The following is a 15,317-nucleotide window of genomic DNA, read 5'->3' on the forward strand; positions in this document are numbered from 1 at the left end:
TCTTACACTGCTAAATTAGGAATGGCTAGCACAGATTACCCTCGAGTAGCTTTGTGCGAAATTCAAAAACAAACAAACAAATCTTATTTTATAGGTCCGCCTGAGGCGCTGTCAAGGAGAAACTGGCAATAAATGGTGTCTAAACATACTTATAAAATTAGATATTTGAGCTTTATGCTAAAAACCTTTTACAACGTCAAGTTTGTTTTTAACGAACTGGTGCTTGTGCTGGAGTAATGACTTTTTCACTACAATATGTTTGTTTGACAATATTATGGTTGAATTTTTTATAAGTATGTATAATTTATGAACAAACTTAAGTAACTAATATTAAACAGTTTCTCAAATTCTGACTGTTTATGAAAATATATTGTTGCGCCTCATGTCTTTAATGATTCATATACCCTTCACGTTGAAAACCCAGGGTGGGGGTACTATACTTACTGTCTGAATACATCCCAAAGTAAAATAAATAAACAGGTATAAGTAACTCTGTGCTTTACCAGGATTCCTTTTCTCTTTGAAATATTATTTCGGGTTTTCAACAACAAAACTTTCTTGGTTATCAAACAACAAGCAGGATGTGAAGGAAACAAATCTGTGTAAAGTAACGTCTGTCCTGCAGATACCAGATGGCGTTTCTCTTTGTAGTTACGTAGAAAATAGCATAGTGTTACTTTAATCCCGTAAAGAGGAATGTGTTTTTGAGGAAAAAGAAACAGAAAAGAACATTAAGCTGTGTGTCCTTCCTTGAAATATTCGAGCTTACTAAAATCGGTAACGGTTGGATAAAATAATAAAAACAAAGCTTTCTTTTAAAAATCAGTGAGAAATAAGATCAGAAACACAACACTAACAGAGTAGTTCACTAACTAAACAAATGTTCAAAAATGCATTATGAACGGTAATCTGTAACCGTTTTATAAAAATCAGTCCCCAGATGTTGTGTGTAAAAAATATTTGTATCACATGACCAAAACATGTATCATGGTCAACTCTCACTGGGTGTAAGGATTCTTACCATTTTCTGTACTGCCCACCAGTGGCTCAACGGTATGTCTGCAGACTTACAACGCTAAAAACCGGGTTTCAATACCCGTGGTGGGCAGAGCACAGATAGCCCATTGTGTAGCTATGTGCTTAATTCAAAACAACAACAGTAACATCTTCTGTATTACAAACTACAGCTGGAAAGCTGAACAAGCAATGTTTGTATTAGTTAAAAATGAAAACGTGCCAAAAGCCTATAAAAGTACATCACACAGATTTTCATAATTTAAAACCTTACTTTCTTGTGGGTGTCACCACCCTAGCTGACATAACTGTAGTTTTTAGTTGGACATACTACAGAATTTTTACACACTTACTGTACTCTTACTTATTTATACTACAATCTATAAAATCTTAAAGAAAACATTAGTTGTAGAACTAGCTGTAAAGCTAGACAAGCCATTCTTTTCCAGCGAAAAAGACTAAAATAAGTGTATAAACGAAAACAACAAAATATCTAATGTTAAGAAACAATCAGTAGAAAGGTGTTGTTTTTTTTTGTGTAAATCTGCACAATAATTGAACTTAATAACAGATCAATAACGTCCTGTGCTACTTTTATAAAGTGGTACACTTATATTACATGTAGATACCCGATACCTAACGACAGTGGAAAGAAATCGGTCAAAAGTAGTCAAATTAAACTACCTAGAAAATTAAGATTAATTGTAAGTTACAAGTTGATGCATGTTATGGTTTGGCAAGATTGGAAAGTAGGTCAAATAAATTCTTACTGCCGAGACAGACATATGGAAAAATAATTACCGACAGAGTACAAATAACTGCAATGTATCACTTCCGTATTTCTCAGCGCGACACCAAATAGAGTGATATCTGTGTGCTTGCTGGTGCAAAGCTCTATACCTACAAGTTAGTTTTAGTGCTGAAAACGGTTTTCTTGTTTTGGTCACTGAAAAAGAAAGAGTATAGACTCTGTTCCACATCTCGGAAAATATGTGACGTAAAGAATACTAATCGTCTCAATTGTCAGGCATAAAAAAGATACTTCCAAATTATGCACTGAGTACATTTATTACCTATTAGTCACACGCTGTCATGGACTATGATTCCTTAATGTAACATATCTGTCCCAGCTGTCACTGTGAGGTGCAACAAACAAAGGTTCTACACTGCATGGGTTCAGCAAAATAAAATACACTTAAAGAAAATTTATATGAACAAAATGATACACACTGAAAACTACGTTTCTTTAGAAAGCTAAGGCTTTTTGCTACTGAAAATATAGTTTAGTTTGTCAATAGCTGCCTACTTTCAATATTTGAAAATTTAAATAGTGAAATTCAAGAAAGTTATATGTTCGTTTTACACCAAAAAATGTACTAGTATACAGAAATGATCGTTTTTGTCTTCAAAATTTATTATACCCACTGTTAATCATTCCTTCTGTTTTCCTTTAAAATAAGAACCCATTCACTTTAAAAGCAAGATGACAATTGTGAGAGTGATATCAAGAGTGGGATGGCAAATGACAATTAGGAATCAGTATGCAATAAGTAATATATTTGATCCAACTTAAGATATCATTTCTAAAGTTATTAATTCCACATTTTTTTAGTTTTGCACTTGCCAGCATACAAAACATATTTAAATGATAAAAAATGTTACAAAGTGATCTTTAAGGAATCACTTGTGGTAAAAGGAATTGACTGGTAATTGGTTTACACTTTTTCTTCCTATGGCTACCCACTCATCCCTTCAGACATGAAGTTATTTCCTGGGAGCCAGCAAATAAAATGCTTTAAAGACCCAAATATAGGAAGGGCTACTTTAATAGAAACCCATTTTAAGCCTTTTCTACCAAGTTTTCTTTGGGGTAGCATAACAGTTCTGGATATTAATAAATAAAATTCAGTAATTAAATGAAGCACAAAACAACTTAATGTTTTCAACATTAATAACGAGGGAAAATATTTCTGAAAATATGTGTGTGTGTTTTTTTCAAAGTTATCTCAAAATGAAATAAAACTGATCGACAGAATGAATGAAAAACACGAATACACTCACACACACAAATGTATTATTTTGTAACTTAAAATTACGGCTCCAGCATAGGAACAAATCGATAAGGGACATTATTTATTTAGATACTCCAAATTATTTAGAAAATACTTGGTAGTATTTTTATTCATCTTTCCATGTTTTTATTAAACTCTTTAAAACAATTATCATTTTAAAAACTTAGACTAATCTCGAAATAAAAAGTAAGGGTTTTTTCAATCAAACACTAGCGTGGTACAGTTATGTATGTTTACATAAACATTTTGAACGTACCCTCATTTTTAAAATTTCATGCAAACTCCAACGGAAATTCGCCTGTCTGTGTCTTAAAGCGTTTGTTATAATAAACGATCGAGTACCGCCTCTTCACTTGAATCCAAACCTTCATAATTACGAACGAAGAGACTCGGTCTGTTGTCAGCCCAGTACTAGAAAGTCATTATCGTTCCTTCTTTTCGTAGACTGTGCGAAGTTTTTAAACCATGTCAGATTCCTCTTCCTTATTAAAGAAGGATGGAATTTTAAGATAAAACTGAGTAACTAGAAGAAGATTCCTTTTTGTCAAAGAACGTTTATATTTTATGGATGAGTTATTATTAAATTTGATGGTTTCATGTCATCGACTAAAATAAATTAAGCCAAGTTTGTGTGTTCTGTAAGTAAGATATACTTTGCCGTTCCTTCACTGCTACTTTAACAGTATTTGTAGAACTTTTAATATATAAAGCTTTATTACTTTTGGATTCTATTTTGATTATAGATATTATTTCGCATTGTTTGCTTACTATACATAGTTAGGACTAACCTTTACCTCCTAAGCTGATCAAACTTAAATATTATTGGTATTAAGGCTGAATATATCATTAAACTGAAGGTACCGAATTGATGACAATCCATTCCACTCTCTGTAAGTAATAACTTAAGAAAAATATATTTAATTAGCTACACCCATTACCAGGTCTGTTGTTAGTTTCATTCTAAATAGACAGATTGTTTTAACCGGAAGTTAAGATTAATTTTTGAGAACTACTTCCTCCATCACCACTCATGTTAATTTTGATGATCATTATTAGCTTCTTTTATTCAACACTAACTTACATTGTAAAAATATTTTGCGAGGGTTGAGAAAGTCGGTTTCAGACAACATATCTTAACAAACTTTTCAAACACTTTACAATGAGAATTCGGTTTCTACGAGCATGTTTAAGTATACCAAAGTCATAAAAGTCCATTAAAGCTGTATCGATGGACTTGTAGAGTATGTAGTCAAATGGAATTGCTCAAATTCCATTTCTTTCGAACATCTTTCTCATAAAATACAAATTGGAAACTCGACAATTTTTGGCTTATGAATATTTGCAGTTTAAAATCTCGGTTTATTTCTTATTTACGGTGTCAAGAAGCATTCACAGCTTCATCATAACGGTATTTTTGGGGTCAGAAGGTTCTCTTTCGTAGACATAGAATTCACTTGAGAGTGAAGTTGTTGCTACTGTTTCACTGGGATATAATTTCAGAGCTCACTTCTGTCCTAAACGCTTTGTTACTTTTCTATTATTACGGAGAAAAATAAAGGTTTTATCCCTTGATTGTACTACATCATTTAACCATTGGCAATACGAATACTATTCCCTGGAAAAGGCTATGAAAATATATATTTGATTCATAAATAACTGTGCTGCGTTGCATTCTTGACTGATCAGAAATTCACTGTGAACCAAATATATAATTTCTAAGCGTATCATTCATGCTTATAAAATACCAAGAACTCTCTGTGTTTGTTTGTTTGTAACTAAGCACAAAGCTACACAATGGGCTATCTGTGCTCCCCTTCACGGGTATTGAAATCTGGTTTCTAGCATTGTAAGTCCGCAGACATTCTGCTGTACCACTGAGGGGAATTCTTTGTGTAATATTTTGATATTTTTATTAAGTCACTTAAAATATACTATTTCCATGCAACATTTTTAGAGTTTCCTTGTGAAGCGTATCTTCTAGGATAACTTCTGTATTTAGTGTGTACCAAACATTTTTTGTGAATACTTTTCTAGGCATTATTATCAGTGTGTTTGATAAAAAATAAAAATTATCATATAGCAAATTTCTACACGATATATGAAAAAGTACGCCCCGTTGTTCTGTGATCTAGATATAATACTGTAGTATGTTAAAACAATCGTTATAAAACGCATGAGTAGCAGTTTTTATAGCTATTACATCGAAATATTTTGAAAATAGTAGTAAATCTGTATTTATCATGAACTTGGATAAGTTAAACATCAAATTATCAAAGTTTCGAAGCAATATAATCTAATGACTTTATGGAAAACGATTTGGAAAGCAACACTAAAAGCTTGTTTTGCATTGAAGTTAAAATTCAAAAGAGGGGTTAACAAACTTTTTATACAATAAAAACATACACTATTTTTTGTTTAAAGGTAATTTTATACATTTGTACTGCTTTATCATAGAGAAAACTAAAAAAACAACTGAAAAAACAGTAATAACTGACTCTTAGCGCTGTAGTAATTTCACAATTTATGTTTCTACACAACATGAAATGAAATACATTTCAATGTATTCATTTAAACGAGTTTCTTCTGTTGTTGTTTCTTTTGCATGTGAGTGTGTATATGTATCATTGAACCGTCCGATCCGTCGTTGAATGTGAAAGAAACAGTACACAGATGAACATATGAATGTATTGTATGAACTGGTGAAAACAATTAAGTAGATTGTTGGAGACTCGAATAGTTAATGTCAAACAAGTTGTGACGAAAAATCCCCTTCATCGTGTTTTATTCATGTTTTTCTGCGGTTTTTCATGTCACATTGGCTACTGAAAAGTGTATAGAATAAAAACAGCGTGACTTTTGGCCAATCTTGCAGACTTTCATGTCTCGTGGTACTGAAAAGGATAAGTGTAATAATGATCTAACCTGCTCGGTCTCTCTCCATCCTAACCACATATACAAAGGAAAACGATTTCAGCTTGTTTGATTTAGCTCAACTAAACAAGTGAGTACTGGGGGAATCCCTTCTATAACTGTCTTTACCATTGCCACAACAGTGACGAATTACCCTCCAATGAGGTTTCTCTTCTCCCTGTACTCGAGGGAACAGCTACACGTGGACTATGCTTCTTGCAATTTCATTAAAAGGAGATTTGTCGAAACGAAGAACAAAGTACCACGGGAAATGTACGATTCCACACGCCCCAAGTTTTCGCTTTCTCGTATTTCATTTTTTCTCAAAGTGAAGAAGACCGAAATTTTCTAGAAAACTCCAAATTATAATAAAATTATAACTCTGGGGAAATCACGCGAAGAGTTTTGAACAAAGTGCGACTACGTCTCTCTCTCTTTCTTCTCTAGTGATTCTTCTCTAATTTCACGGTCTATCAATATTACACCATCCCAGTGTGTTGTATACACTAAAGTGAGAGAATACATAACAGATGCTGCAGTGGGAAAACTTCAGAAAACCAACCATCCACTAACTAGTCTATGTACCTCCAACTTACTACTCTCTTAATGACAGCTTTAGTTTCCACACGACTGATTCCAGTTAAATAAGTGTGATTGTTATATAGCTGCGCTGTCAAATAAAACTAGTACTACCAAAATGCTCAAATGAAAAATAATAAGCCAATGTACAGTGCAAAAGACTGAAGTGAAAAATATTTTGCATGAAAAAGATGAGAATAGAATACCGAAAATAATAAAACCATAGGACCTTAAAACCATGCAGGATCACAAACGTTGGTCGCTGTAACTTTTAAACACTTGTCTACTCGAGTTTAATGATAACAAAGCCAAATTATCAATGAAAAAAGGCCATTGACGAAACATAAACATATTAAGAGTGGAACTTAGAAATATCATGATATTGTGAAGCTTTGTGATCAATTAATAAGAATGATTGTATGAAAATTTTCAATGCTAAATTTGGTTTACACCAAATGTAACATAGTTGAACATTCGTAAATTTTGTAGTTTTATAATTTTTTGTCATCATTTTATTGAATTCTTAAATTTAATAATTTTTTTCAGTGATTTTTCAGTTTCGACACATGCACGTTAGTCGAATACGGGAAAACAGAAACACTATAGATGCAAATTAACTATTTGTATTTAGTAACTTGTAGTGACCAGGTATCTTACCGGTTGGCTTACATTGTACAGTCTGTATTTTTAAATGAAATGTTCATAAGTTTCCTTACAGCACTTTCCTCAAGAGATATGTGGACTTGACGAAACTGTGCGAAACGTTCTCGTCAAATGAATTAAAGAATGTTAAAAGTGTCCTCGAGAAATAAAGATGCTGTGAAATTATAATTATGTTAGTAAGTAGTTTCCCACAAACAAAACGGAGATTTGCTTGAATTATTGAACGAACTGAACGTTCCCATAAAAAACTAGACATTCTTTGTAATTATGTGCACTACTTTTCAATACATATTCTGAAACAATGTCATTCTGAATCTTTCTTGAAAGAAGGGAATTTGCCGGAATTATTCTATTAACGTATTGTTGTAAACAGTAATGTACAAGTTTTCACATTCAGTTACTTTCACAGAAAAACGGAAATTTTCTAAAATTTTGCTTCAATAATATAGTTCTGAAAAACAAGGATTTAATTAAATTATACTAATTTATATATTCCCTCAAAACCATGGCATTAAGTTCCCAAACCCTGAAACGCTATTAGCTTATGATTTGGAAAGGAAATATGATGCACTGTTGTAGTACAAGTGACCTGTGTCTTTAACATTCGAAGCAATATGATAATTAAAGTCTCATATTCTTTCAAATGACTTCTAATGTTTAAGGTTATGTGATAAATAGAATCCTCATGTATCTCCAAGTGACCTTCGTCCTTCATGTTCATGGTCATGTGTTAAGTATAATCCTCATTTTCTCGAATAGACCTTCAGCTTTAATGTTTATGGTCATGTGATAAGTAGAATCCCCATTCTTTCCAAGTGACCTTCAGCTTTAATGTTCAAGCCCGCGTGAAATGTAATTCTGACAGCCTTCATGTACCATCTTCTTTAGTAAAGTCATGTAATAAGTAGAGTCCTCATATCCACAAACCTTCATTGACAAATATTTTAATATCTTTATTAATTTAATTTATGGTAATATACATATAACCTTACATTTGACCTAATGTTGCTGAAACTAAAACTAAATTACATTTGCTCACACTTGGACCTTCTGTCACATTTGCTCCAATTCCAAAAAGAAACATGTTAGGAAAATATCTTCAAAGATATTCTATGAAACAGGTAAATCAGATCTGTTGTACGGAGTAACAACTTGAACTCCACTATTCTTGGCGAAATGATAACCAGGCTTTATCGCCTAGCACCTTTATTTGTAGCAGTGTATTGTTCTACGTTGCTTCGTTCATAAGACATATATAGAAGCTTGTAACTCTATACGCGTGCTCCTGTGTATAAATTTAGTGATAGTGACGCTGTTCACAGAAGAAGAACAAATATAAATACCAGGTTCATAAACTTGGCTCCCCTTGTTTTCATTCTTCAATAAGACAATGGTTTACATTAGAATACCAACTACTGAAGGTTAATTTAAACAGCGAACAAACTATCTATTCATCACATCGATTCACGAAAGTGGTCTGCCTGACTGCTGTGATAACATTTCTTGCCAACAGGACTGCTAGAATAGATGCGTATAAACTAAGCTTTACCACTGGCACGCAAGAAGACTGTATTTTTAATCTAATTGCAATATATATGATACCCCTTAAATATCTTGTTAACGGCAATCTTTATTAAAAATAACACAACAAAATTTGTTTTGCTCTTATTAAATAAACCTTATTTAAATTGAAGGTTACTGTTACTCACAGACGTTCTAGTGAAACGGCATCTCGAAACGCTCCACGCTCAATGACGGTGATTCCATTATTTTGCAGCTGTCTGTAAAAGTAAAGAAAATATGTATTTAATTTTGTTGTTATTTTAAGATAAATCCTCATATTACTTGTCTAAATGAATTTCTAAAAAGCGTTATTTAAAATCGTGACCAGTCACATAAAATAAACAAAAAGGTAATATATGTAAGGGTACATTAGTTTGTAAAATTTATCATGGAACAGTATTTTTCAACATTTTTATTACGATAAATGACGCTATCTTTCATTTTAGAGCCGAAAATAATGCATGTAAGATACCAAAAGAAAGGTGTGAGTTATATTGCTACTTAAGAGTCATAACTACATATAGTTTTTACTTGTTGTGTTATGAGTTTTTTTTAAAGATAGAAATAATCAGCATTTAACACGGGAGATGAAATTGAGGTATATTGGTTGATTCATTATACGAACTATAGTAGTTTAGCGTGTTACAACAGATGTTAGTTGAAAGTTGCTTGATGATGAAATAAAACAAACGAAAAACTAGTCATGCAATCGATTTAAAGTCATTGTATACGTAAAAAAAAAAGTAATCATTCAGCTACTTGTCAATCATGATATGCATAAGATCTAACCCATTACTGACTTCCAAACTATTGCATACATAAGCACTAATCATCTAACAACTTCAAAATAATCACAAATATGGAAACAATCACTCATCCATTTCCTTATCACGACGTACATAAAAACTAGGCATTGTAGAAATTCTCACATCTTCACATATATGAGAAACAATCATTCGTCCACTTCCAAATCGTGGCATATAAAACAACTAGTCATATAATCAGTTTTATTTCACGTCATTTTCTCATCCTTTTAACACTTACTTAGCTATTGTTCGAATGAAAAAATTTTATAAAGCAATAAAGTAAAGTTTTATATAAGAACCTGCATTTGTCATTGGAATGTGTAATTCTCTTCAAACGGCTAGGTTTTGATTGACATGAGCATTTTTGGTCATTAAACTGATAAAGAATATTATGACATGCATTGCTAACATAATAGCTAAAAAGACAATGCGTGAGTCACGGGTTCGAATCTCTGTCCCACCAAACATGCTCGCCCTTTCAGTCGTGGGTGCGTTGTAATGTAACGGTCAATCCCACTATTCGTTGGTAAAAGAGAAGCCTAAGAGTTGGTTAAGGGTGGTAATAACTAGCTACCTTTTTGTAATATTTTACTGCTAAATTAGGAACGGTTAGATCAGATATCCCTCGCGTAACTTTGTGAAAAATTCAAAATAAACAAAAAACACGATACTATCAAAACTGCTTGTAATAAAATAACAAATACTATATTAGAATTCACAGATGACATCTAAAAATTAAGAAATGGCAAATGCAGAGTCCTCTAGGGTACGATATGTTTGTCAGGAGCTTACACTTAACATTTATATTTATTTGTTCAGTGAAACAACTTTACGAGGCAATAACACCAAAAAAAAAAGCATTCCTTGCAACCACATGCTTCGGGAAATACCCACATGAAAGGCACCTAATTCCCCTAATTAACGTTTGAGAAAAATAATTCTTTGTCTCCCTTTAATTTTTAATGTAAGCTATATTTTATGGTTTCAGCTAACAGGACATTCTATTCTCTCCAGTGTTTTACCTCTATTTTTATAGCTGTAGAAAATCTTTAAACCCAAATATACAATTGATTTTGATGAAGTTGAAAAAAAAGTAAACAAAAATGTCCCTAAGAAAAAAGGGAATCATTTATCAGACTTTCCACTCAAAGTAGATGGTGTCATTTATTATGTCTTTTATAAGCAAACACCTCATAATGAGCATAATAACGCTTCTTTATGTTCAGTGAGATTTAACCTTTAAATTCTCCTAATACTACTTAAAAAGAACAGTAAACTGAAACTTTGCATTTCTTTGGGCTTGAGTGCAAAATCTTACAAACCAGTCACAAGAATAGTTTTAGTTTAAAAAAGTGAAATTGATAACTATAAGTATTGAATAGACTGAAATATTGAGAACTCTTTGTTTGTTTGAAATTAAGCGCAAAGCTACACACTGGGTTATCTGTGCTCTGCCCACTACGGTATCGAAACCCGGTTTCTAGTGCTATAAGTTTTCAGACATACCGTTGTGCCACTGGAGAGCATATTGAGAAATAGGACGCTTAAATCTTATCATGATAATGGTATTAAATTAGGTTTATTTTTTTAAAAAGGGAGAACAGATGCCGCTGGAGGGGCCATCTGTTTTAAACACTCGCACCAGTATACAGTAGTGTGTTGTCTGTCAGTCAGTCACTAGACAATAAAACAACGTCAAATAAGAGACGCTTAAAGTTTTACTTTTTACTATTGTAACGTCAGTAAACGTGTGCATGCTGTAAACCACGAGAAGAATTATTACCCCTGTAGGCTACAACACGGCGTGACATATGAACTTCAAAAGTAAATAGTAAAAATATTTATTACTCTTCATATCGGTTTTATTTGACATGAAACAGAACACTTTCGTGCACCATGCAGAAGTACGTCCAGTTTATTTGGTGGAATGGGTTAAAAACAGTCTATAATTAGAACTAATATGACCAGGATCTTTAGATATATATATATACACACACACACACACACACATTAATAATATCACATTCCATTATCGGTCTAAGTTGTCAAGTTATTGTCATAACGGATAATGTCTATGGTAGTAGCATCTAAATGCTTTGGAAATGTATCATCTATTAGACAAAATCCAAACGCCAATGTTAATCTAATTAGCAGTTATCGAATAATCGTAAAAACATCAAATAAGAGTAGGATGCCGAGTGATTCAACCTACAACGTATCAGATTCTATTGTCATTCACTTTCTATAGTCAGCTGTGGAAAGGCAGTTACCCTTAAATATCTTAAGATAGAATGAAATCACTCCACTTTTACAAAGAGATATTAAATAGAACTATAAAATATTGAACAGAACAAAGTAGAACTATAATATTAAATATTAGGTTGTCCAGAAATAAATGTCGCTTATGAACTGCGAAGTTTGGAACCAGTGTTGTAAAACATGCTTCAATCAAAGTAAGCACCATTTGCTTCAACACACTTTTACCAACATATAACGATGCTGTTTATGCACCTGCTGTAAAAATCAGTTTCTATGGTCAATGAACTTCCTGAAAGCTTCTTCTGCAGCTGCCTGCTTTTGGAAGCGTTGATTGTTCAAAAAATTGTCTATATGCTTGAAAAAAAGAAAATCTGTAGGGAAAAGGTCTGTGGAATAAAGTGGATGAGAAAGAACCTCGATTCCCAATTCGTTCAAATTTTGGAGCATCATCCTTGACAGGCCTCATAATGCCGATTTTGTTGATCTTCAGTCAGATCATGCGGAACCCACTTATCCAACTTCTTCGTGTTTCCAATCGCACTCAGGTGGGTGGCAATACTTGATTTCTTTGTGCCAAGCTTTTTCGCAAGTTTACGTACTGTTGTATGAGGGCCTGTCTCAAATGCTTCCCTTAATGTGTTTTCATCTAAGGATGGCTTCATTTCACAACCTCCGTGGTCTTCAAGACTTTCATCTCTATGTCGAAAGCTTTAGAACCAACGCTGAACTATACGTTTAGTAACAGATCCATGGCCGAATGCCAGGTTGATATTCTGCGTAGTTTTGGTAGCTTTTCGCCCAAGTTTGAAGTCGTAGAGGAAAATCAGACGAAAGTCCTTCTTTTTCGTGCTGCCTTAGGGGTTGCGAAACTTAGTCTGAGTAGAGTTGAAAGAGCAGCCAATTAAGTTACTCAACGATAAGTTACTCAACATTCAGCTTCTAAATGTTATCGTGAGAACTCCAACATTTATTTCTGGACAACAAAATAGAACTATATACCCTACCTTAAAAGTTCTTATATAGTTTTCACTCCCAATCTTCTGCCTTTCTCTTGAAAATTTATTCAAATATAACACGGGAATGCCGAGACAAGCCTAACTGCTTGAAGTTGATCTTTCTGTCACGGTTACAAAATTGCTTGACAAAAATATTATCAGTTACTTATCAGTGAAAGTAACTGACTTCCTCTTTATATATTCATGTTTATAAGATATTTTAATCGATAGTTTAGTTTCTAAAATATTTTTGTATTTATTACAAAATAAAGTAAGTTATTTCTTTAATTTCTTCTCTTTATAGCAGTTATCTTTTATTTTATTTTTTAATAATAGAATATTATCCATAAAAAGTTGTTGTTATTACTGACTATTAAGAACAGTTTTAGTTCAAATATAATAACAATACACGGTGTAACAATTTTTGGTGTGGGTAGACCAAGAATGAGAAAATTAAATTATCTTCATTTATCAATAATAGTTAACCACACTGTTTGTTTGTTTTTGTAAAAGTGATGTTCAAAGCTAAATAATTAGCAAAGATCTCATTATTATTATTACTTATTTCTACTGTAAGTTCTGTTGGATATAGAAACGGAAATTATAAATGTGTAAGTTAGGTTTTAAAGTTTGCTTCATAAAAAAACACATACGAGTTGGTCATATTTGAAGAGAAGTTCGTGTCCATCTGAATATCCACCATTTATTTGTTCATATACTTGTTCGTCAAAAACAGTATAACTGTTATAAATACAGAAATGGAGCATATTTTTACACTAAATTCTAGTAAATTTAAATTAGGATATAGGTATTTCATTATTTATAAATAATCAAACAAATAATTAAAAACTGATAAAATCTTTACGTCTATTTCAGTGCATACTGTACTAAAGTCATATTTAAAAACAAAGCTGGCTGTTTTGAATAATTTAAATTATTTAAAGATTCGAAAATTGTAATGTTATTTCTAATGATCCCAAAATAATGTTCTGGTCATTTGAAGACTGCGTGTTTGTATTTTCAAACAAGACATCTAGAACATTGTTAAGTACCATGGAAACAGATTTAATACCTGTATTTAAATAATTAGTAATAAATCTGAACTTCACTGGATTATTATGCAAGTTTGGAATTGCATATAAAAATGGTAAATTCGTACAAATATACTCTGTATGGATATTTTATTTTTTTAATGGCCTTCCTTAAATTATATTTCTTTAAGTTACTTTTAGTAAAAGTAATTGTGATATTAATTTGATTAAGTAAAATTTATGCATATAATGTTTTATGCACAAAACCAAAATTACAACCAGTTTTATCATGGGGAGATACATCCAAAACATGACCCCTATGTCATTCCTCGAAGAGTCCTACGGGTTCATGCCATGATTGATGACAATCAATCCAGCATTTCGTCAGTTATAATCGGATAAACGCACACATACAGACATTTGTTTGTTTGTTTTGGAATTTCGCACAAAGCTACTCGAGGACTATCTGTGCTAGCCGTCCCTAATTTAGCAGTGTAAGACTAGAGGGAAGGCAGCTAGTCATCACCACCCACCGCCAACTCTTGGGCTACTCTTTTACCAACGAATAGTGGGATTGACCGTCACATTATAACGTCCCCACGGCTGGGAGGGCGAGCATGTTTGGCGCGACGCGGGCGCGAACCCGCGACCCTCGGATTACGAGTCGCACGTCTTACGCGCTTGGCCATGCCAGGCCCAGACATTTGTATAATAATATATAAAGGTTGGCGTTCTCATTCAGTGTACAGAGAAGACATAGAAGGGTCAAATCCAAAAGCCGACCAAGCTGTGTCACTCCCAAAGAGACCCTAAGGGTATATGCCGGTTTTGGTGAGAATCAGTCCAATGGTTTGCCAGCTGCAAACGGACACAGTGCACAAGGAAGATATTATGGCTCCAAGAAGTGAGTTTCCTCGAGGGGGTCATACGAGAATATAACAGGTTGTGTGACAATTGTTCCAATAGTTCGCCATTTATTAACGGACACACACATAGATTTTTTGTCAAATATTGGTTTAGATCAGTGGTAAAATTCTGCTGGTACCCACTGGTACTTAGCATCGAAATTTATTTTTAAGACGGTACTACTGCCGGGACTTATATGAACTGCTTTGTCGTTTTGTATGTTTACACTTAGTTTTTTTTTTCGTTTTTCCAAAACAGGTCTACTTCACCTAGTTGGGTACCTCTATTTTTTGAGAAATTTCACCAATGATTTATATATATATATATGTAAGGAAAATGTTTCACCTACATTATTTTTTCTAGGGGGTTAGTGTTTTATACAGTTGGAGTTCTTCTGTTGTCACACTTTAATTTAGGTTTTTGACTGGAAAATTCGTAAATTAATCATACTTTTTCGGTCTCTCATAGTAAGTGAAATATAAAACTTACACGTTATATTATTATATTTCTTGTTGTGCT

General features: G+C 32.9%; 1 protein-coding gene across 6 annotated transcripts in view; it reads right to left on the reverse strand.

Annotated features, from left to right (window-relative positions):
• Positions 1-15,317, reverse strand: part of LOC143229062 (protein slit-like) — a 561,294-nt gene that overhangs the window by 488,775 nt on the left and 57,202 nt on the right. For all 6 annotated transcript variants that reach the window (XM_076460805.1, XM_076460803.1, XM_076460801.1 and 3 more), the window contains exon 3: positions 8,948-9,019. Coding sequence is in view for 5 of the 6 variants with exons in the window: in XM_076460803.1 (XP_076316918.1) it covers positions 8,948-9,019 (72 nt within the window). In the remaining variant the exon portion in view is untranslated. The remainder of the gene's footprint in view (positions 1-8,947; positions 9,020-15,317) is intronic.

The sequence above is a fragment of the Tachypleus tridentatus genome, chromosome 10 (genome assembly GCF_004210375.1).
Source record: "Tachypleus tridentatus isolate NWPU-2018 chromosome 10, ASM421037v1, whole genome shotgun sequence".
NCBI lineage: Eukaryota > Metazoa > Arthropoda > Merostomata > Xiphosura > Limulidae > Tachypleus > Tachypleus tridentatus.